The sequence below is a fragment of the Thunnus thynnus genome, chromosome 5, assembly GCF_963924715.1.
Source record: "Thunnus thynnus chromosome 5, fThuThy2.1, whole genome shotgun sequence".
Classification (NCBI taxonomy): domain Eukaryota; kingdom Metazoa; phylum Chordata; class Actinopteri; order Scombriformes; family Scombridae; genus Thunnus; species Thunnus thynnus.
The window spans coordinates 23,218,533-23,242,531 of record NC_089521.1 but is presented as its reverse complement, the minus strand read 5'-3'; the positions used below and the strand labels follow the sequence as shown (position 1 = coordinate 23,242,531).

At 37.4% G+C, this 23,999-nt stretch overlaps 3 protein-coding genes and 1 long non-coding RNA gene across 8 annotated transcripts in view; 2 read left to right on the top strand and 2 right to left on the bottom strand.

The window, feature by feature from the left end:
• The first annotated feature begins 1,738 nt into the window (after positions 1–1,738).
• Positions 1,739–6,140, top strand: dnajb9a (DnaJ heat shock protein family (Hsp40) member B9a). The gene is made up of 3 exons (XM_067590251.1): positions 1,739–1,917; positions 3,014–3,244; positions 3,722–6,140. Exons 2-3 carry the CDS (start codon positions 3,028–3,030, stop codon positions 4,156–4,158), a joined length of 654 nt encoding a protein of 217 aa, XP_067446352.1. The 5' UTR covers positions 1,739–1,917; positions 3,014–3,027; the 3' UTR covers positions 4,159–6,140.
• A 612-nt stretch (positions 6,141–6,752) lies between these two features.
• Positions 6,753–17,162, top strand: dnm1l (dynamin 1-like). Of its 4 annotated transcripts, XM_067590244.1 has the most exons (20): positions 6,753–6,981; positions 8,573–8,717; positions 9,209–9,238; positions 9,959–10,005; positions 10,549–10,620; positions 10,805–10,891; positions 10,974–11,136; positions 11,293–11,413; positions 11,550–11,681; positions 11,840–12,046; positions 12,166–12,286; positions 12,372–12,527; positions 12,696–12,785; positions 12,875–12,967; positions 13,196–13,249; positions 13,455–13,526; positions 14,428–14,604; positions 14,934–15,043; positions 15,178–15,337; positions 16,244–17,162. In XM_067590244.1, exons 1-20 carry the CDS (start codon positions 6,880–6,882, stop codon positions 16,298–16,300), a joined length of 2,196 nt encoding a protein of 731 aa, XP_067446345.1. In that variant the 5' UTR covers positions 6,753–6,879; the 3' UTR covers positions 16,301–17,162. The 4 variants fall into 4 exon arrangements, with proteins under 4 accessions (XP_067446345.1, XP_067446346.1, XP_067446347.1 ...); XM_067590245.1 differs by lacking the exon at positions 9,209–9,238; XM_067590246.1 differs by lacking the exon at positions 13,455–13,526.
• Positions 14,398–22,610, bottom strand: LOC137183299 (uncharacterized). The gene is made up of 3 exons (XR_010928439.1): positions 22,453–22,610; positions 21,406–21,461; positions 14,398–14,408 (listed from the first exon to the last, which is right to left on the bottom strand). It is a non-coding gene; the product is annotated as an uncharacterized lncRNA (long non-coding RNA).
• The window catches only part of tnnt2d (troponin T2d, cardiac), a 34,452-nt gene continuing 27,520 nt past the window's right edge, over positions 17,068–23,999 (bottom strand). The window contains exons 1-9 of one of the 2 annotated variants that reach the window (XM_067590249.1): positions 21,167–21,271; positions 21,023–21,080; positions 20,817–20,933; positions 20,659–20,736; positions 20,436–20,546; positions 18,689–18,801; positions 18,464–18,554; positions 17,961–17,998; positions 17,068–17,248 (exon numbers count right to left, since the gene is read on the bottom strand). In XM_067590249.1, the coding sequence (XP_067446350.1) occupies positions 17,203–17,248; positions 17,961–17,998; positions 18,464–18,554; positions 18,689–18,801; positions 20,436–20,546; positions 20,659–20,736; positions 20,817–20,933; positions 21,023–21,076 (648 nt within the window). In that variant the 5' untranslated portion in view covers positions 21,077–21,080; positions 21,167–21,271 and the 3' untranslated portion in view covers positions 17,068–17,202. Of the gene's footprint in view, positions 17,249–17,960; positions 17,999–18,463; positions 18,555–18,688; positions 18,802–20,435; positions 20,547–20,658; positions 20,737–20,816; positions 20,934–21,022; positions 21,081–21,166; positions 21,272–23,999 lie in introns of those variants that run through there. The other variant, XM_067590250.1, reaches the window with a different exon arrangement.

Here is a 23,999-nt window from a genome sequence, read left to right as displayed (position 1 = left end):
TAAAATTACTAAATTTGAATGTAATAAGACATTTTTGTGTTACACAATGAATCTTATACTTCTAATTGGTAAATTTCACGTACAAAAGACCACATTCTCTCTTTCCCAAACATAAATGTATTTCTGCTTGAATTCATTTTGTATATGGATACTTTAAGACTTATGACAAACAAGAAAAGTGTTTGTACACTGATGTATCATGAAGAATTATGTGTTACCTTTAAACTTTATGTATTCTTTCATTGTTATTATTGTTTACTTATTATTGGGGGTACTATTTGATTATGTTATAAAGATCTTATAAGTGTTATATATTGCTTTATTCATTAAAAATATATATATATTACATATTTCTTATATCTTATTTACTTGCACAACAATATTTTGAATTGCCCAAGAATGCATATTTTAATTTAAATGCTGAATTTCTTCTGTATGTTCATGATGTTCAATAAAACATTCAGTTTTTTGAAATTAAAAAATAAATATCAGAACAAACATTATCAATCTAAAGAAATTAAAATACGATGCATTGAAACTCTATGAGATCACTGAGCAGACAGGCTGTTGTTCATAGTATTTACAATCTAATATTAATAGTATAACTCAATATTTATCGAAAATATTTTTTTTTTATTCAGTGCATGAATGAACATAAGGTACATTTTGGGAACAAAATACCAGGGGCAGCAACATACAACACATAAGAAATAGAAAATAAAAAATTAAATTAAAAAAATAATGAAGAATAAAAATAATGAATAAAAATAAGATGTGTTTAGATTTTTTTTTCTGCATTTTGCTTTCAGCAATCACACAACTAAAGACATTAAAAAAATACACTCATTAACAGATTTACAGCCTGATGATGACATATGCTTGTTTCATCCAAACAGTACATAGTTATAAATGCTATAACACACACATATAACAGGGTTTCTGTCAGACAGCTGACGAGGAGAGGATAGTATTACATTGTCCAAAAGAGGGCAGAAACATAACTGTCTCCTCTGAGAATCAAACATATCTCTTCAGAATGCAGACAGGATATTACCTATGAAATTTTGCCGTCTTTATATAGAATATTAGTCTAGGAATATGTGTACAGTTTCTATGGGTACCAGCTCACATAGGCATCCAAGGGAATGAAACAGTAGACCTGGCCAAAAATGGATTAAAGCAAATCAAGTAGAGTTTTCACAAAGTTTTCTCATGGAACAAAATTAAGATGCAATGGCACAGGTTATGGGATAAAGATAGACCTATTAAGGGAAGGCATTTGTATCAGATCCAGCAAGAAGTTGGAGAAGGGAAGGTCACTGGGGAAAAGTTAGTAGGACTAGACTTGGACATACCAAGTTAAATTCATCTCTACACCTCATTGGGAAGCATCCAAGCTGAACATGTGATGTCTGCAATCAAATGGAGACTGTGAATCATGTCATTCTTCTTTGTCCTAAATATGCAAATTAAAGACAGTTATTGAGGAACGACCTGTTTCACCTATCTACAAAACACAGGACTGATATTTAAAAGAACAATGTAACATGACAGTTGGTGGTGATAATGCTCCACCCGGTTGCAATTCACCATTAAAAAGACGAAGGGGAAGACAAAAAAAACGTAACTGATGCAACAAAATGATTGAGGAATGTTTGACAATCATTCATAATGCCAATCTACTGTTACACATCCAGTACTTTAGGTGGCGGTAATGCGCCTGTAAGCTTGTTGCCAACCGCCAATCAAAACAAAAGAAGAAGAAGAAATGCAAATGATGCTGCTGCTAACAACTGCTTGTCGATAATATTTAAAACCTAATCTAACGCTGGCATGTTGAGCACTGGTGTAAATAGTTAACGTTGATCAGTGGAAGTTCAGAAGAACAGCTAAGCAGTACTCGTGTCCCCCAGAAAGGTAAGTGATGTGAACCTAAAAACAGGAGGATAAATGGAGAATAGCCTGTTAGCTAACGTCAGCTAGCCAGCTATCTGTAACGGTTGGTTCTACGTTATGATGACATAACGGTGAAAGAGTCAAACATAACGTGTAATTTAGCTTAGTTACATAAACATAAACATAACGTTTGCAGGGAAGTACAGTTTCTATTAATGTAGATAATGATGTATCTGTAAAGTGGCTGTTATCTATGAGGGATCTTGTTTGAAAGAGGCGTCAATATATATTCTTAACACTCACTTCCTTAATTTATGACTGAAAATGTATTTTATCAGGATAAAACCCCTTTGACATGTATCATCTCGTTTTCAAGGGGGTCCCAAACAAACCCTCACAAAACAAATGGAAAACAAAACTGTACAGACACAGATATACACAACACAACAAAACCAACCAAACAAAAAACTAAGTAAGAAAAACAGAAGATTAACAAACCTTAGACTAGACACAATCAAAAGAAAAATGATCAATCTATAAAGGAACAGTGATAACATTACTGAAAACCTGGACAATTTATTAGATAAGAAAACGAAACATTTTAAAATAAGGATATTTACTTTTTTGTTTTAACTATTTATTTATTTATTTTTTAGATACAATTAGGACCATAAAGAGGATCTGATCAGAGTATCTTAGTGAATAATTTGACGTATAAGAAACAAAAAATTGTTTTAAACAATAAGGATAGTAAAAGTTAATGCAGTTAAAACACAAACTGGTACCGGTGAAATTGACGTCTTATATTAAGAGGGAGCCATCTCAGTGTGTTTATGTCTATGTGTACATAAAATTGTACACATGTACATTTTTAACTTATGTAAAATGTCTTTGAGTACCCTGAAAAGCACTCTTTAAATAAAGTGTACTATTATTATTATTATTATTATTATTATTGTGCAATGGTGTGTGTGTGTGTGTGTAAAAAAAAAAAAAAAAAAAAAAAAAAAGAACAATCTAGTATAAATCTGCAGAGTCTGTTATATTTAAGACATATAACACTTTATTGCATGCAAAAACGTCTGTACCAACTGACTCTTTTCTCTCTTGAATGCAGGGGACAGCGGAGTCATGGCCACTGCACAGTCAGCTGTAACGTTTGCAGTTTGCATCCTCATGATAACAGAACTGATACTTGCCAAGAAGGACTACTATGATATATTGGGTGTGCCTAAAGATGCCACCGAGCGTCAGATAAAAAAGGCTTTCCACAAGCTTGCAATGAAATATCACCCAGATAAGAACAATAGCCCGGATGCTGAAGTGAGATTCAGGGAAATTGCTGAAGGTACAATAGTTTTGTTTCTTTTTGGGACTGTGAATGTGTAGCTACAACGATTAGTCAATTAATAAATTAGTCAATTGACAGAAAATTCACTACTTTAATAATCATTTTGCTCTTTTTTTTTAGAGCAAAAACTACCAAACTTTTTCAGGCTCCAGTTTCTCAATTGTGACAATTTGATGCTTCTAGGCATATTTCACATGATAGTAAAGTGAATATTTTTGTGTTTTCGACTGCTAGTTGGTCAGTAGAAGACATTTAAAGACATAATTTTTTCACTGTTTACTGACATTTTATGGCCAATTTTAAAGCAATTCATAAATAATGAAAATAATCATTAGTTGCAGCCCTAAATGTGTGTGTAAAGATGAATTGTTTCTTACCTAAAGAATATAATTATTGTCTTCAATCAAATATTTTGTTAATTTAAAGCAGGCAGAGATTTCCCATTTACTATTGTCTTTTTTTTTTTTTTTGCAGCTTATGAAACTTTATCGGATGAAACCAGAAGAAGAGAGTACGACCAGTTCAGGGGCAGCTCTGCCTACTTCACCGGGGAGACACAAGACAGACGTAGACAGAACGCCCAACAACCTTTCAGCTTCAATTTTGACGACATATTCAAGGACTTTGACATCTACAGCCAGAACAGGCACGCCCGTCACCGAAGACACTTTGAAGAACACTCCAGGTCCCACAAGGAGTCCCACAGCAGACACAAGAGACACTTTCAAGGAGGTTTTGGAGCAGGTATCTTTGACGACGTGTTTGACGACATAGAGAGAATGTTTACTTTTGACAGACACACCAAACAGACTGAAAGCAGGTTTCATGGTGCATCAAAACAGCACTGTAGAACAGTGACACAGCGCAGAGGAAATATGGTGACCACATACACAGACTGCACTGCATCGTAATATGCAACATAAAATGAATTCCAACTGAAAATTGCCTTAAGAGGATACAATACTATTGTACTGATTTATGTAACAGAAAGCCACTAGTTCAAATGCTGTGAAATTTGAACAGTGACATTGTGAACTGATGTCCCAGCACTGAATGGCAGTGAATATTCTGTTTACTTAGCATAGGTCTAAACTCAAATAAGCTATTCTTTGGTCAAGCTATTTCCTGTGTGTGCTCATGGACTCTTAAATGATTGTTGTAGTCGTTCACTTATTGTTGAAGAAAGCTGTTGACAGTATGTTTTTAAAGAAACTTGTCTTGGTAGTGGAATTTGAAAACATAGTTATTTTTCCTGTTTGGAGAAATAAAGCACTCCTGGTTAATTTTGCGCAGAAATACTTATGTCGATTCATCACTTGTTCACCAAACCCATGTTTTGTGCGGTTTTTAGTTTCTTTTGTGTAGGTTTTTTTTGCCTATTGTGAGTCTCAAAACACAGCTGGAGGCAGAAACAATAGCAGCAGGTGGAGTTTTGCTTATGGTTGTCAAATGGGGAGCAATGCCAACAAAAATATGTGACCCTGCACATGTCGGCCTGTTAAAGTTTGTAGTACTTCATTTGGCTCATTTTGTACTCTACACTGCACTGTAAATCTTAGCATTTGTAGCTAAATTATTATAAATGTCCTTAAATCAGAAAACATAATTAAAAAGAGGTATAAGGGAATTGAGATGCAGTATGTTAGTGACTCAGATTTTAGTGGAAGTGGCCTTGATTTACAGGAGTGGACAAAATGCCTGAAAACCAGTGCAGCAGCCCTGCAATAAATCACCAAAATGTGAACTTTATTTGTTCTGTTTTGCTTGGATTGTATCAGAGAAGTTTTGGCTCAACGTCTTTGGAACTTTAGAGGCACATTGCAGCCTCTAAAATCATTAAAAGTGAATCAGCACTCCACTGACACATGCTCAACAAAAATTTAGCATAATAAGTTTTACAAAGGTATTGCAGGATTATTGCTATTTGATTGCGTTATACTTCAGACAGAACTGCAGTTCGATTACATTTGATTTGGCCTGTGCTCGATTGTAGGACCTCTTTTATGTTAAAAAATGCTGCAGACCGTTCAACCTGACATGACTCACATTTGTTGCGATTTTTCATATTATGATTAAGTTGCTTCTAAATTAAAATAGTTTTTAATGAAGTATTTGATATAACTGTCAGAAGTCATCTATATCAAGGCCACCTTCAGTAAAATAAAAAGTCACAAGCATTTCTGAATTGAAGTATATCATTTTTTAAATTATACTTTCTAAATGTAGGTTATTTACTACAGGCTTGCAATTACATTACTTGAAATTTAACCAAAAATCCGTAAATTAAAAAAAAAAAAAATTGACTGCCATGTCAGTTGTAATATGAAGATTGATGTGTATGTGTAACCTAACTCTCAGTGGACCACTTGAACCATAAGCTGACTACAGAATGTACTTGGGGTTTCAAAATTGTAAATTTTTACCTGTCAAAATGTTTTTTTTATTGTTTTTCTTTTTAATGGAAACACTGTTCTGTATTTTTTAAAATTAAGGTTAAGGGTAAGAATAATGCAGTACTACAAAGCTTACAAAATATTCTACAGTATGTTGTCTACTTTGTATAATTTGTATACTTAAATACAAGCATCACAGTTCATCACTTAAGCTGTAAATTTGGTGATGGCTGCTCACCCCAGTGTTGATGAGTTGGTGAAACTCCCAGTACATACTGAGAAGATGAGACATTTTTCCTAACATATCACTTGTTACTTCATTCCTGACAAATAGTTACAGTGACATGCTCCTTTGACAATGTGGTGTGCACTATTTATTTTTACTATATTGATATTGTTGTTGTAAAATATCCAGTAGCACTTTCAATTTTGTATAATTTTCTGGATATGTGTGTAGTTTCTAAAGAATGTGTTTAGAGAAATAAAAACTTGAGACCAAACTGAGCTTCTTCCTGTTTTGATTATATGTTATATGTCGTATGAGAGTGATAATGTTGTGTTTATTTTAATTTTGGATAAGATAATCAGCTCAATACCTAAAACTCTGAATGTTAAAATAGACGGTGACTCCAAAATCTGGCTTATTCCATCTTTAGTGAACATTTTATAGTGTTGTAGTGTGTTGTTTTGTTTGTTTTTGCTTGTTTTGCTTGAAACACAACTTTGATGCGGAAATTACCAGTGGATCAAACTCATAGACACGACACAGCTAACTGAGCTAGTTTTCCAAAAAAAAAAAATTTGTTAAACTTATAGCTAACTGGTACATATTTTTACCAAAATTTCCATAGTCCAGCCTATATCTATTAACTTCATACCAGTTTCATCAAACGTCGATGCATTCATTCGTTGGTTTCACATAAATATTTTGATTTTCACCTTAGTTACTGTTGCGTAGGGGAAAAATAAATTTCTTTTTTTTTTATTGGTTGAACACGAACACGATGTCACCCATAGGAAATGTAGTTTAGCAAAAGACAAATCCTGTCAGCAGCGCTGTTGAGCGCGTGTTTCTTAAACTCAAACTCCCATAATGCAACTTTGAGCAACTGTGTGCGCAGTTAGCAGATCCAAAGCGACGCCAGTTGCTTTAGCTGAGGGACATTGAATGACTTTGTGCGGCAGGGTAAAGCAGGGTAAAGACGTCAATTTGACAGGTCGGGATCAGTATCGGAGCTAATGGAGGCCCTCATACCTGTCATAAACAAACTGCAAGATGTATTTAACACGGTCGGCGCAGATATAATTCAGCTGCCGCAGATAGTTGTTGTGGGGACTCAGGTGAGAAACGTCACTTTGCTTAAAGGCTAGCAAGTTGGTTAGCCTGCGCCAACTTATTGTTTTGCCTACTTCTGTTGTCTTCACCGCAGTTTTTCTTTCAGTTTCATGTACAGGTCGAAGAGTGGTATCTGAATAGACTGATTTAACATAAGTTTCGGCTGTTTATCCACATCTGAGTTAACCAATTTAACGTAAAACTTAAAAGTTAGCATGAACTTAGCTACATCTGATTTCACTTACAAACTCGTGTAGCATTGTCGTAGCTGACAGTTAAGAAACAAGCAAACATCAACTAACCCAAAGATCATTATGCTAAAAACAAAATATAATTCTGCTTTTCTTAAACTTATTTAAATATAGATCACTAAACATAAACACGTTGCTCTCCTCATGCCTCTCACGCTACTAGCATAGATAGATAGATTGTATAGCTAGATAGACTAGAGATATAACCATAAGTATAATATACTATTCGTTGAGAATACACAGTTAAAGGTAGTAAGGTGCATGATTATCAATGGATGTTAGAATTAAGTGTTCATTGATATTTTAAGAATTTACACAATTTATATACATATGTAACAGTATATACAGACAGTAGCATCTGCCTTCATGGAAAACATGGTTTGCTGTGCTTTAAAAATACTCTCCATTCACACATAATCATAAAAAACAACCTATACTCAGTTGCCAGTTTATTAGTTACCCTTAGCAAATAAAGCTTATAAAGTCTTATACAGCAGCCCTGTAGTATCCTTCCTTCAGTTTTATAATGTTCAGTTTTTTTGTCAAAACTGTTTTAGAGCAGTGTTAATATATTATTTGTAAATATAGTGTTCTTTCTTTGACATGAATGGGATGGACACATTTTTTACAAACACCTCTCAGCGTATAACAGCACCACAAACAACAAGTGACCACAAAGTTCAATCAATGCCTCTCTTCTCTAATACAGTTTCACCCTGTCTACCTAACCACCTTGTGTACATACAAGAACCTAATTGGTTTAGAGTAGCAGGTTTTGTCTAGCACGTTTACTTTCACTGGGCTGATAATAGGATGTGGCTGTCTCAGACCTTTGGCAGGCATCTGAGGGTGTTACAGTGAGACAAGGCAGGCCAAAGGATGGTTTAAATGCCTGGTTTGTTATGTTTGCCCTTGCCACGGCCCCACAAAAACCCAAATCTGCAAAGACCTTCAGTTAGGACAGCTGTCACTGAGACCTGATGTGAAGTATTAATAATAAGTTATCCCTGTCATGTCTATAGTTAGGTCCACCTATATAAGTCAACAAGACAGCAGTAGGACTACTTCTACAGAGGAAGTAACTTATAACATTCCCAGCCCTTATGCCCTTCTGAGGAAATCAGTCCATTAGAGAGGAATCTGCAAGCCAAGTGAGATATTTTGGTTCACCAGATCTCATTAGAGGTTATTCTACTGCACATTTCTTTGAATTAACACACAGAAAAGTAGTTAGATGCAGTCGACCTCAGTAGAATGTGTTTTGTACGTATTTGCTGGTCGGCGAGTCATGCATATTTAAGTCTACACCTCTGGTTTTGTTTTGTGTTGTTGTTATTGTCTACAGAGCAGTGGGAAGAGTTCGGTTTTAGAGAGCCTGGTTGGCAGGGACATCCTACCACGTGGCACTGGCATCGTCACACGCCGGCCCCTCATCCTACAGCTAGTGCACATCGACCCAGAAGACCGCAGGAAAACCAGTGAAGAGAATGGTAACGTCGCTTTACCTGCTGCTGCTGCTGCTTCTCTATCTGTTGTGCCTTTATGGTTGTTATGAAGTACTGACATGTCAACCTCTCCAAGAAACTGTTTTTAATCATGTATATGCATTTTGCTGTCAGCTTGAAACCATATCAGGAAATGCAGCATTTAGCAGATTGACGTTTGTACACTTGTATAATAGATGCATGGGGATGTTGCAGTTATTGCAGGATTCACACAGGCAGCTAGAAAGAATCATGTAAATCTGAGTTCTGTCATTCTGCAGAGAAATGTACTGAATTTTAACTCAGAACCAACACTGATATCTTCAGTTCTGGGTGAAAAGAACAGTGGACTTAAATGTGCCAAGATCCTGTGTTTATTTAGTGCAGCCTTCTGGGAAAGACCTCAGAGTAACTCTGCGTTTCTGTAGAGTTTCATACAGGAGCTGCAGATAGCCAGGCTAACTCTTTTGTCTCCTGTCATCTCTCTTTAACCACAGAACCCAAGAAAAATGGACGCCTTTACAGAGGTCTCCTTTTACTTGTTCTTTGCCTTAATGTGTTTGTATATTACATAACCTCCCCTTCTCTTTTGCCCATTCTGCCCCATCCTGCCTTGTATTTGTGTAGCTTCTCAAAAGCTGCCAAACCATGTGCCTTCACTTTATTCAGCTCATGCCCTTGCCTCCATTTAGGCTGGTCTCTGTCAGTTGAAGTTAGTCAAGTAAATTTAGCACAATGCTGTTGTTCAGTTTGCACTTAGTTGTATATTTTAAAAGTCAGTAGTTATTTGAACGTCCACACCGATTCCAACTTCCTCACAATACACCGATAATGTCCTCAAATACCAGCTTCCTCTAAGATGACTAACAGACTCCACCCTTGTAATGTTGTTTCCTTGTTTTGTTGCAATTTCAATTATTGCAGCTTAAATCATTTGTTTTTGAAAGACTGTTACACTTTTTAGATCTCTGCTTCCCCAAATGCACCTTGCTTTATTTTGCTTTAGATTATCTTCCGCTTCCATCACTGTTGTGTGAAAACAACAGTTTTTCCATTGTCCTTTTTTTTTTTTTGGTTAAATACTCTTCAGCTGTGGATCTGATGAGTTTTTCCGTCCCATCTTTGCCAAGAGAGAAATCTTCCCTTGAGACATTTAACACAGCGACAGTGATGATAACCCTGATCTCAAGGCCACATCTGTCACATCATTAACTGAAACATCTGTCCTCAACTTTGTATTTCTGCAGGCATCGACGGAGAGGAGTGGGGCAAATTCCTGCACACCAAAAACAAGGTAGAGTTTTCAGGCTCTTGTCCTCAGCCTTGTTTCCCACAAAGTAATACTTCGGAGTAGAGTTTCCCTGCCGCTGCTGTATATAGAAACATCTGAATATTTAATAAACTGGATTGGATAGCCTTGTTCTGTATTCTGTATGATTCACTGACATTTCTGGATTTGTTACAGGAGATGATCATGTGTTTTTGTGATATGTACAAAAACATCAATAATATGTAATGAGATCAAGCACTCTTTCAATAGCTATAAATATTCATATAGCTGAAGTCCTCCAAGGTTGAACTTTGTCTTTTGAGCTCCACAAAGTTCTTTGAACAAAGAAACAATTATGATGTCCTGATAGCCCCATGGCAATGTACAGGACTTCTCAGAAAATGTCTTTTTACAAATTATCCTCTGGTCATTTCCCATTTTTCTGTTTTTTCACCTCGTGTTGTTGTTTGATTATCAGAAACTCCAACTTATATCAGAATATAGATATTGAAATTTATGTTGCTAACATGTTGGAGTCTTAACTTTTCATGGCTTAATTGTTTTCAGATCTACACAGAATTCGAGGAGATCAGGCAAGAAATTGAAGCAGAAACGGAAAGAATGTCTGGCAATAACAAGGTATGCTAATTAAGGCCTTAAAGAGGGAACGTGAGAAGCTGCCAAAAAAAAAAAAAAAGATATCCCTGGAGAAAGTAGATGATCTTTAAATGTCAACATCAACTTGAGATTTTGAATCGACCTCTCAAACAGTATCAGGCCCTAAAAATAACAGAGCAATTGATTTGTTTTGTTTTTTGTCTAGGGTATTAGTGATGAACCCATTCACCTAAAAATCTTCTCACCACACGTTGTGAACCTTACACTGGTGGACCTTCCTGGCATTACAAAGGTAAGATATGTTTACCTTTTGCTTCCGCATATCCGAACATGTAATTTCATTGTTTGAATCTATCGTGTCTTTGTTGAAACAGGTACCTGTTGGAGACCAGCCCAACGACATAGAGATTCAGATCAAAGAACTGATTGTGAAGTACATCTCCAACCCCAACTCCATCATCCTGGCTGTTACTGCCGCCAACACAGACATGGCAACATCCGAGGCCCTGAAAGTGGCCCGTGAGGTTGACCCTGATGGTAGATGCCCTCCTTGTTTGTCTTCTTTTCTTCTCTTTTTTTACTTTTGACGTGTAATCAGCACACGCCCTTATTTTTGTTTATTAAATCATGCACCTTTCGAATACCCTGCATCATTGCTATTTTATAGCCAGGTGTGTACGTCTGTGTATTCAGGCAGGAGGACGCTAGCGGTGGTGACCAAGCTGGATCTGATGGATGCTGGTACAGATGCCATGGATATATTGATGGGCAGGGTCATCCCTGTGAAACTGGGGATTATTGGAGTAGTCAACAGGTAACACTGCATTAATTTGCTATGTTATCCTCTTATATCTCGTCAGTAAGTAATACAGCCACTTGGTGGGTGTTGGCGGTGGTAAGACTGACAAACCACCCTGTAATTGTATTTTTGTATCTATTTATTTTCTCAGGAGTCAGCTGGATATCAATCAGAAGAAGTCGGTGGCAGATTCTATTCGTGATGAATATGCCTTCCTACAAAAGAAGTACCCCTCCCTCGCAAACAGAAATGGAACCAAATATCTTGCCAGGACATTGAATAGGTAGGAGTTTGAGTTTATGTATCAATGGAATTTGCTTATTTACAGATTAGTTTATTGACACATTATGTCTGAATCTTCGACACCGCTACAGTCTGTAGATAATCCCTCACTTTATTTTCCAATCAAAGCGTAAGCTGTTTTCTTCTATCTTGTCATAGGTTACTCATGCACCACATCAGAGACTGTCTTCCTGAGCTCAAAACTAGGATTAATGTGCTGGCGGCCCAGTACCAGTCTTTACTCAACAGTTACGGTGAACCCGTCGATGACAAAAGTGCCACGCTGCTGCAGCTCATCACCAAGTTTGCCGCAGAGTACTGCAACACCATAGAGGGCACGGCCAAGTACATTGAGACAGCTGAACTGTGAGTTACACAACTCTTGTAACTGCATGTACCTTCAGACACCACTGAGGGGTGCTGGTATCTCACTGAAAACAATTCCTGCTGGTATGTTTAATGTATCTTCCTCTGCTTTTTCTTAGATGTGGTGGAGCAAGAATCTGTTACATATTTCATGAGACGTTTGGTCGCACATTGGAGTCAGTAGATCCTCTGGGTGGTCTGACAACCATCGATGTGCTCACAGCAATCAGAAATGCAACGGTGGGTTTCTGCTACTTCTTTAACTTGTAATTGTTGTCTTAAATTACACTTTTCTGAAGAGTTATCGTGCTGTTGGTTTTGACAGGGCCCGAGGCCTGCTTTATTCGTGCCTGAGGTTTCATTTGAGTTGCTGGTGAAGAGGCAAGTCAAGCGTCTGGAGGAGCCCAGTTTGCGCTGCGTGGAGCTGGTTCACGAGGAGATGCAGAGGATTATCCAGCACTGCAGCAACTACAGCACACAGGTGATAAATACACTCAGACACTTCACACATACCATTAAAAACTAAAACATAGAGGTGTCCTGTAAATACACGCAATTGGTGTCGGCTCTTTTCACGCACAGGACTAACCACATCACTGTATTCAAGATGCAAACAGTAGCTAATCATGATTATTGTTTATCTCTGCAGGAGCTGCTGAGGTTTCCAAAGCTCCATGATGCCATAGTGGAAGTGGTCACCTCCCTCCTCAGAAAGAGACTCCCAGTCACCAATGAAATGGTCGGGACCCTAAATACCACTCAGCATTTCAAAGAGACTTTTATCGGCGTCCTCATCTGATTATTTAATCATTATTTATTTCTTTTCAGGTTCACAACCTAGTTGCCATTGAGCTGGCCTATATCAACACCAAACACCCCGACTTTGCCGATGCCTGTGGCCTCATGAACAATAACATAGAAGTAAGAGATGAGCATCTACTCACACAGATAGCGTTACACTTCTTTTGCATAAAAGCTGCAGCACATTCACATTCATATTAAAGTTGGGGACCATGAAAGATGGAATATCATAAAACTATCTTTAACTGTACAACTTTAAGGTGTGAATGCAAAAGTTTAAAAAAAAAAAAAAAAGAAACTCTGGTGTGTTGAATACGTGACCGAGTTGTCAAACTTAAATTTTCATAGGAGCAGAGACGCAACCGAATGAGAGACCTGCCCTCTGCTGTCCCAAGAGACAAGGTACAGTCACTCTTTATGATATATTTCTGTTTTCTGATAACATCTTGTTAACAGGTTTACTCTGTTTTCGCTGAAGAATTAACCAACTTCAAACTTCTTCCATATCAAATCTAACAGAGTCCACATTATGTGAAGCTCATGCTCTCCTCTGCCTGCCTGTCAGTTTTCTGTCCACTTTTTTCTTCCTGATGTTGTCTTTCCGTAGTCTCTTAGAGGCCCAGATGGGCAGTCTCTCTCCCTCACTGAGCCTCCTGCCCCCGAGGGCGAGGTCGCTAAGGTGTGTCCCGTTCACTCACTGCCTGCCCACCCCAAGTCCTTACTATACTCCTCTAAAATCTGGCCAAACCCCTGTTGCAGCAGTTGGTTGTGCCCTCAGTGTTCTACAAATGCAGTCGGGCAGTTTTCACACTATATAAACCTAACTGATCTGACCTTTGACCTTCACTCTGTGTCGTACATCTAACTGTGTTATTCTGCATGGTAGTTTCTTTATCAGAAGAAACACAAGAAGACGTGACTCAGGTGGCATGTATTGGTTTATTTAAAGTGAAGAGAACAAGAAAAACATAATTAGCGTCGGTGAGGGTGGAAAATATGGACAAAATCTTCTATCATGGCACATGTAATTTTGTAACAAAGTGATATATATCATGATGAAAAACATCCATAAAAATAACAGGGTAGGATTGTCTGTTTTTGGCTAATCCTGTAAATAAAATATTAATTCCAATCATATTCAGGATTCTGTTAAAATTCTGTAAATCCAGTATAGACATGAAGAAGCAAAATTACCCACAATGACCCAACACAACCAAAGGGGTGGCCACCCTGGTAGAAATGGTTTAGCAAAATATCTACCAGTTGAGAAATCTATTAATGCACAATGTCTGTTGGTATTTTCCACCAAGTCTTGTTCAGTTTTAGAAGAAGAATTAACAATAGTCTGGATGAACTTCTTAGTACAGTAGTGAAGTCAAAGAAGGCCCGCAGCATGCTATTATTTGTAAGTGTTATCTCTGTGTGCTGTTTTTGAAATATTGTATTAACCTTGTTGATTTAACCACTTTTCCTGACTTCCTATGTACATGATGCATTTCCGAAACCCCCGTCAGTGCCTGAGCACGTATCCCAGACAGATCCTCACCCCGCATCTGTCTCTCTGTATCTCTCGGCTGTAGGCAGCAGCCGGTGGCTCTCAGGGCAGCGCTGTCAGCGAGCAGACAGACGGTGGGACGGGGAACTGGAGGGGCATGCTGAAGAAGGGAGAGGATGGTGCACTTGGTGACAGGGCCATGCTCCAGACTACCCTCCCTGTGAGCCCACAGAAGGGCCACGCTGTCAACCTGCTAGATGTGGTGAGCACTCTGCCTTTGTAAACTCATGAGGGCAGTCAGGTTTTTTTAATAGCACATGCACTTTTTGTGTTGTAGTTTAGAAAGTCTCACTTGCTTGGCGTATACTGTTTTATGTATTTAAAAAAACAACCTTTAAACCTCTACAGAAACCTTTTAATATTGTTCTACAGCAATATTGGCCCATGTCATATGAAACGAGCATGAGACATTGAGCCGTGAACCTTTGCGCTGACCGTTTCCTTCTTGTTTTTACTGTTTATGAATTCATTTTCCTGAGTACATCTCATTTAGTTCATTAACAATCAGATTTGACGCCTTTTCATTGGCAGCCTGTTCCAGTGTCCAGGAAGTTGTCTGCTCGGGAACAGAGAGACTGCGAGGTCATCGAGAGACTCATCAAGTCATACTTTCTGATTGTACGGAAGAACATTCAGGACAGGTACACAAACCTGCGCTTTATTCTACTCTCAATGATTAGATATAGATGCATAGATATTTGCATGATTAGTCTTTCTCTTTGTGCTTTACTGTCGTGTCCTTTCTTCAATCCTCTGTGTTGTTGTTTGGCCTCAGTGTACCAAAAGCAGTGATGCACTTCTTGGTGAACCACGTGAAGGACTGCCTGCAGAGTGAGCTGGTGGGTCAGTTATACAAGACGGCCCTGCTCAATGACCTTCTGACAGAGTCCGAGGACATGGCTCAGAGACGCAACGAGGCTGCAGACATGCTCAAGGTAAACAGATTCATCAAGTGTTACTGTGGATTCCCAAAACAAGATCCAGTGTCAGTCACAGCTCATAAAAAGTGAAAAGAACACTGACCTTTTTTTTTAAGCAGCTATAATCAATATTTTATGTAAACAGTGGATGTAATACGTAATACGGGTGTGTTGCGTAAAAGGGCTCTTATTGATGAACCCACAGAATTAAAATCTAAGTAGTTCCCCCCAGCTCTACAGAGCTTCGCAGCATCTTTCAGCTCATTGTTTTGGTTTTATGTTCCACTTTCATCAGCTTTGTGTTCAGCTGTACCAGGCAGGTGTTTTCAGAGAAAAACCTACTAAAAACCTGCTGAACAATACCCGCTCACCACCAAAACAGCACACAAATAACGTCACTGACTTGCTGGTGAACGCAGTGGAACATTTATCAGCTAAAGAGACAGATACAGAGCTAAAAATAGAGTGACTGTTCGATTTAAATTACTCAGATGACCAAAATCATGACTCTAAATAAATGTTAGTGTTGTTTTGTATCTGTTGGATGCATAAATAGGCCTCTGTACCGCTAACAAATTTTGCCATAAATTAAAAGGTGATAAAAATGTCAGTGTTGTGTTCACAGCTTGTTTCTACTGCCCCCAGGTGGCAACAAATCAGTTATTGCAGGTTTATACTATATTTATACACACTGTACAAGACTATATTTGGTAAATTCAGATAACGTTGTCTCTCATTGATTTCCATATTATCAGATTTATAAGCGTATGAGTAGAGAGACTTTTAAGCTTTAAGATAACTGTCAAATACTGTACTTTAAGTGTATGTCTACTAGTTGCGTACCCCTATTGGTATCCTAAAATAACAGTGTTATCGACTTTACACACTTTCCTCCTTTTTTCATTTAATTCCCGTGTCCAGGCGTTGCAGAAAGCCAGCCAGGTGATAGCAGAAATCAGAGAAACACACCTGTGGTGAGGACGGCCTCTTACACGGACCCTTCCTCCTCATGGACCACTGAAACGCCGCGAAACCCTGCTGTGTCTCCCAGAAACTCGGACTGCAGAGACGAACAACTTGAAAAATGCACTGGTGTCGATATGTGTATATCCAGACATAGTTTTAATGTACAGTAAGGACTTGGATTCAATGAAGGGCAGCACATATCAATCTGTCAGCCCCCCATCATCAGCATCAACTCATGCTCATGTCCTAGATTATTCTATTTTTATGTAATTAAAACAATAAATATAGAGATAATGTTATGCATCACCACTGTGTGGAGCCTTGCTGAGGAATGTCTGCTCTTAACTTAGGGTTTGAATTAAAGCTAGAAATGACAAACTTGTGTAGACGCTGTCTTCATCACGCTGTCATAATGCTCAATTCTTTTATTAGATGTTGACAACATAATGTGTGTACTGCTAATTTTTTCCAAAGAAATGCACTTAATGTAGATGTTTTATGTTGGTTGTCAATATGAATAGGTTTAAATACAATTTTTACACTGTCTTCTGTTTCATGTAAATAGCAGTACTACTTTTATGTAGACATTGAGCAGTACCCCATCAGACCCACATGTGTCCCTGTGTGTTTATATGTCATTATTCAACAAGAACATTTTTAGACATGTCAATACCTTCACTGAGCTGTTATTGTATTATTCTGGCTATTGAAATGTTCTGCTGCATATGTTGGAGAGAATTACAGAAACCGTGTGTATAGTTTGCAGAGAGACAGCAGAGTCGGAAGCAATGGCTTATTTATTGACTTGATATATGGATAATTCACATGTAACCCAATACAACAGAGCAATGAATACACACACATCTGCCAATCACTGGTGTCCTGGTCTGCCACGTCCCTGTCCGGTAGCTTCTTTACCTCAGTCGGCCTCCCATCTTGCCCTTGCCACGACCTTTGGCGCTGAAAGGGTGCAGGAAAAGGTTAATGCCCAACACCGCAGTCAGGTGGTTCAGGACAAGTGGAGGTCATGTGAATGCAGCATTAAGCAAATCAATCAACAGATCAATGAACAGGTTGCTTTGTTTGATGTTTAACTGCCCAAATCTCTATTATGATGCTACACAGTATCCTTTATCTCTTATTCTCTGACTTTTTGCCCCAGTTATGACACAAAATAAGTTTGGCTCAAGTTAAATTTTAGGTGCAGGACTTGTCTTGCTAATGACGTTACAAACAAAAAGGAAAGTTTCTCTTTTTTTTGTAGACTTGCAAGAATCTTGTTTATGCTCACAGATGGATAATTATACAACTCTGGGACATTTTTTTAATGCATATCTCATAATTTCAAACTATATCAGAACTTGTGTTGCAGTTCGTTTTGTTTCAGCCAGTTCTTTCTTTAAAATGCATAATATTACCACGCAGAGTCGACTCGATGCAACATAAATTACAAACAGGAACGTTTGCATGCTGTGATAATGATGGGTGGAGAATGATTTGTTCATCTGCAATTTGAGTATTTTTTATGTTAGGATTCATTCAGAATTCATCTTTGTAGTTTTAGTGAAGAAGATTTGGAGAAGATTTTGAAGAATCAGAGAGACGAGATCAGCATCTATTCTTAATAGTAATCAAAACTACAACCACCCACCGTCGGGGTCCTTGTACTTACTTTTGGTGATCCTGGACTCGGGCAAGAAGCTGGTTAATCTGAAAGGAAAGATACATCTTGCTAAACATTTTAAAAAGTCACAGATACCTGAGAAGTCCAGAAGAGATAATAAAAGAATCCTTGGAAGTGGAAAACTTTCTGTAAACTTAACATATTAAACTTATCACTTTCCTTTGGGCCAAGAACTTACCTTACATAATATGACACATTTTACCTGAGACAAACTACTGTAAATGTCGAGGAGCTCTTATTACAGCAGAAACTGTATCTTTATAACAGTCTCCACTAAAGCGCAGAAACATGACAGACTGCTACATGCTGACATAATTTTTAAAATAATACTTTAAATAACTGGAAGAACATCAAAAACTAAAATACATGAGCAACAATTTCAGTGATGGTTGTCTCCAGGTTTCTTCCAGGTTCTCTGTTTGTCTGACTTCCATCATGATTGAGGGAGATTCCCTTCCTATTATTGCAGAACTTGCAGTTGGAAGACTTACATCGTACTTTTGTCTTTTGAGTTTTTCACCGAGATCAAACTTCTCAGCCTCCAGCCCCATCAGCCACTGCCACAGCTCATTGGCCTTCTCCCTAAATACAAACAATCAGCATGTTTGAATCTAATGCAAAGAATGTACATTTATTTAATTTATTTTAGGGTTAATATCAGTATTAACATGAACCAACTTGATTTTGAAACGTACATGAAAACAGCTCAGTCTTACTTGAGTTTCTCGTCATTCATATGATCGATGTTGAGAATCTTCCTGCGTTCAGCCAGGATCTTCTTCTTCTTCTCCCTCTCAGTTTGTTTCTTGGCTCCTTTTCTGCTCTCAGTCTGTGTTAGAAATTAAAAAAGACCAAGTCAAAACCTAGTTTATGGCAGGACTGTGAATGATCAGTGTGCAAAATTGTGGCCAATTTGTTACAAGGATAGTAAGTGATAGTGTCTATAATGTGAATTCCTGGATATTAAATGTTCATCTGCAGTTTTCTGTAGTGGTCCCAGTAATATTTGTTGTTAAAATGTACTTAAGTAGCATATCATATGACATGGTTAAGCTACATTTGAGTCAAAAAAAAAAAAGGTTATATACGCAATTGCAAGAACAAGACTTTCCACTCATATCTCGGGATGTTTGATTTGAAAGAGAACTTGTTTTAAATTTAATTATAACTATTCTAATGATCTGTTAACTCCCCTCGCTCTTTCATCTGTTTCATTCTGCGGATGTCTATCCGTGGCCGGTCAAGCCCAAAAGATACATACATCAAGGTGAAGGAAACAATAAATAAAGTAGATATTGGTTTTTTTGTTATACATTTTTCTCCAAGTGATTGATATATGAATAAAAGAAAACTTGTTACTGTAAGTGGTGGAAGAAGTATTCAGATCCTTCACTTACAACAATGTAAAACAGCTACATTACAAGTAAAATTCATGCATTGAAAACTTTGCTATTATCATTATTAAGATGTACCTAAAGTATCAAAAGTGAAAATACTCAAATAACTGTTCTATTACTAAATATGTATGTTTTTTAGTTGTATATTTGGCAGCATTGCTCTTGAATAATACATTGATGTTTTGATTAATACTTAAATCTGATTTATTATTCTTACTATGACTGTATTCATGTTTTATTGCCTTTTTAAACCTTTCACCTTTATATATTAATTAATTTATTTTTATGTTGTCTGTTTTTATGATGTAAAACTCAGCGCACTTGTAAAACAAGGTCCTGTACCTGGATACCAGTATAAATAAAGGTACAGTAGCAGTCAGAAGTTTGGACACACCTTCACATTCACTTGAATGAGAAAGTGTGTCCAAACTTTTGACTGGTACCATATATATGTGTGTATATATATATATAGTTGTTATATTTACTGATACAGTGTATGTTAACAGATTTTTAATGTTGAGGGAACTTTTATCATATTTTGTTGGATAATTTAATCTGCAAAGTAAACAGTAACTTAAAGTTAACATAAAAAGTACACTTGCCTTGTTTAGCCTTTCTTTTCAAGTACATTCTTACATCTTTACTTATACTTTTGTAGGTTTTGTGCTCAAAATATTTGTTGGAAAGACAAGAATGTCAAAGTAGCTGATAGTAATGCTGCTACGGGAAAATCAGGAAGGATTTTACATTTAAGTTCGACCCTCTTTTGTTTTTTTTAAGGCAATTTGTAAAGCTAGTCACCACTTTAGAGGCATCTTTCATTGGGGTTAATTGGCATTCATAATTAAATGGTGACAGTCAGACTGGCCTTTTTGGTGACCCTGTGTAAGAGAGTAAGTTAATAGAAAAAACTGCTTTTGTACGTCTACATGTGTAGTTCTCAGCAAAAATAAAAAAAATACTTAAGCAACAGCACATCTACTTTTTTGATTTCTAATGTACTTTTTCCAGCCCTGCACATTATGTTTCACTTGTAAACATTAGAGGAAACAAGGAGTTGAATGACCTTCTGCCCAGCGCTGTACTGCTGGGTCATGTTCGAGAGAGCCTTCTTCTTCTTAGCGTCCTCATCAAGCTTCTTACGCTGCTCCTCCAACTCCTTACGTTCCTTTTCCTCCTGTATGTCAGCACAGGTGCATCAGTTAAAGGAGGAACCATTGTCTTGGTGTTGTTTGGTAATAATATGTTGTAGTTTTGAGGATATAAATTGATGTGCACTGAGACCATACCGCAAGTCTAGCCTGCCTCTCCTTCTCTCTCTCAGCCCGCTCCCTTTGCTGCTCTGCTCTCTCAGTACGACGCTTCTCCTAAAAGCCCACAAACACACACAATCATTTTTTTTTAACCAACAGAGGCACACAGTTTCCTCTTTGATGGACACACTCACAATTCTGTTGACGAGGGCGATGAGCTCCTCTTCCTCTTTCTTCCTCTGGATGAAATGAGCCTCGATCAGCGACTGAAGCTCAGCGAGATCCTTCTCCTGACGCTTCCTGCTGATGTCCTGCCATCAGAAAAACTAATCAGCATCACATATTATTAAAAACTATGTCTGTTGATGTTGATCAGGCTTCATTAATAAGCTCCACTTACATCAAAATCCACTTTTTCGCCATCAGGGATCTTTGGAGCCGCAATATTTGTCATAAACCTGTGGAAATGAGCAGTTTGTTATTGTCTCATCTGCCCTAAATGGTGTTTTAACACCTTAACAAAAAAAAGAGGTAAGAAACTTACTTTGGCTTTGGCTTTGACTCATCTGTGACAAGAAACAGAGAATATTAGGAAATATAAATGAACTGACATGTGAGAAAGAAGATATTGCACATAAAAGGTTAGTTTTCTCACCTGCCTCTCTTCACAGGAACAGCAGTATTGGTGCAAGAAATAAGAACAAACAAAATAAATCTTACAAACAAAATTAACATGAAATAATCAAAATATTAAAATGCAAAAGTATAGAAATGGCAACGTACTGAGCTTCCTCCTCCATGACGTCTTCTGTGTCAGACATTTTGTTTATAGATGAGCCCTGCAAAATGGATCCCTATTAGCCTATTTTTAGACTGACAAATATTTCTGATCATTAAACAGCATAGCAGAGCACGAGATGGCACCAGTTCACACGGTTTACAATGAGTGGGAGTAGTGACATGAATATCTTTGGTCACTGCGGCAGCGGTGAAATAACATACTTGAGCTATAGTTGCAATGTCACTCTGGAAAAATACTTTGTTACAAGTAAACATTCAAAACATTTACTCAGCAGTTGGTATTTAGCAGGTAAATGTACTGTGGAGTCAAAAATAAATGTTCTGAACCCATTTTTGATGCAGCCTGTCCAGGTCCAGGTGGTGCTGGAGATTGATTTACTCGTTATAAATTCATATAATTTGCATGTGAAACTACAATCTGCAACTGTAAGATAAAAGTAGCAGAATAAAAAGTATTACTTTCCCTCTGCAATGTGGCAAAATACTATAAAATAGCATAAAATTCAAATTCTCCAGTAAAGTAAAACCTCAAATTTGTACTTAAGAACAGTCTTTGAGTAAATGTACTTAGTTATAATAACCTCGGGTTATTACTCTACAAATATCTGATTTATTTCATGTCAGAACAACTAAGTGCGTTAACTGTGAGTCATTGTAACTACAAATGCATCTATTAATAGCAGTGCCACTAATGAAAAGAAAATAATCTCAACCTTAGTTATGGATGTAATTCAGTCACATTGGTTGAGAACAGAAGAAAATTTTGTTCTAGTGAGAAAAGACTGAAACCAAGAATGTGAAGATATTTCTTTTACATGCTGAATGTGGCTTTAAAAATCTTAACATACAGTAAATACAATTACAATTACAATTAAAAAATGAGAATAACTCTTTTTATCTCCAACTCTGGATGATCACAATTAAACGGAAAAATAAGGAAATATTTCTCAGATGGTGAATAATTTCAGGATTTATGACTAAACAAAGATTTAATTGAAAGTAGCAGCACCAACATAAGAGAGTCCTTACCTGTGACTCAGACAGAGGGAGCTCAGAGATGGCTGACAAACTTTAGCCACTTGAAGGTTCACAAACAGGTTGAGCATCAAGGATACATAGTCCAGCCCTTCTTACTCATGTGACTACAGCGCCCTATGGCTGCTCAGCATGGAAGAGACTAGAGTCTATTGTTAGACAGAGCTGGACATTAGGACTCTGTCTCTGACACACACACACACACGCTGCAGGTACTATCATGTCCTGGTAAAATGTCATTTGTCCATTCAAGCTTTCACCAGCCGCTCAGATTTCAACACTTCATAATTTCCGAAACGGTTAGGAGGGAAAACATCTCCTCACAGTATCTGATATCAAAGGAATAAAACTATAACACGAATGTTTTTTTTCTTTTTTTTATTGCTGAAGCAAGTACAAACAATAACTTCAAACATTCAAACAAAGTAAATCCACCACATTGTAACTAAAAGACTCATAATAGTCTCTTTTTTTTTGGCAGGATTGAACTCATGTGCACTACTGACTGAGAAGAATACCAGGTTACACATTAAGGTTAATTACAGGCATGCAGCTGCAAAAATAGGTGCATGTAAACTGATGATAGACAAGAACTCAGACTGTTACCTGCTTGTTAAACAGAATTACATTTGGTCACTGAATAGTTGCCACTGTGGTTAATCACATACATATTCATAGATGTTGTCTGTGCTTATATTACATATTAATGTGATTTTTTTTAAAAAGGCAACAAACCCAGATGTTGTTGACAGAAACATTGAACTGCTTGCACACTGTGGTTCTTTGGCTGCAGTCCTGGGCAGAATGTGCTGTTGATATTATTTTCTGGTCTGAGGTGGTGGGATTATGGGTACCAGTTTATGATAAGGCACTTTTATAAGGGGTTTATAGGGTACATAACTGATGGGACTTGTTTCTAAAAAGCCATCGAGTCTGCACTGATAAACGCTACTATATAATTAATAATGGGGTTTTACAATAATCCATCCAGTCTGCAGTTGTAAATGAATGAAAGTTTTTAGGAAATGGACTTTGTTCCGCATGCCTTGCAAAACTTTCCCAGGAAATGAGAGCGGTCTTCCTCATGAATTCAAAAGCTAACTTGGCATGCTCGGAGGTCTGTGAGGCTCCATTTAAAGGATAAGACTTGTGATTTACTATGTTTTTCTTATTCTCAACAAATCTCATGTGCAGAGCCAAACCATCGCTGTAATTACTCTTTGGAGCCGTTTCTAAACAAGCTATGGTAAACAAACTCTTCAGGGAGGAAGGACCGTGTTACTCAGTGTAGCAGTGTAACTTTTTGACAGAGCTCTATGGTGCAGAGGAATAAGATATATCAGACTTTGGATACATGCACAATGTAAGTAGGATGAGTTCATTGTTTGGCTCTGCACATGAGATTTGATGACAGTAAGAAAAATATAGAAAATCACCAGCCTTATCTTATGGGACAGACTGTAGAAAGGGAGATTTCCATTTCTTTTTTGGGTATAAAGCAGATCTAGGTGCTTTATAAATACTGTGAAGGTATGAAAACA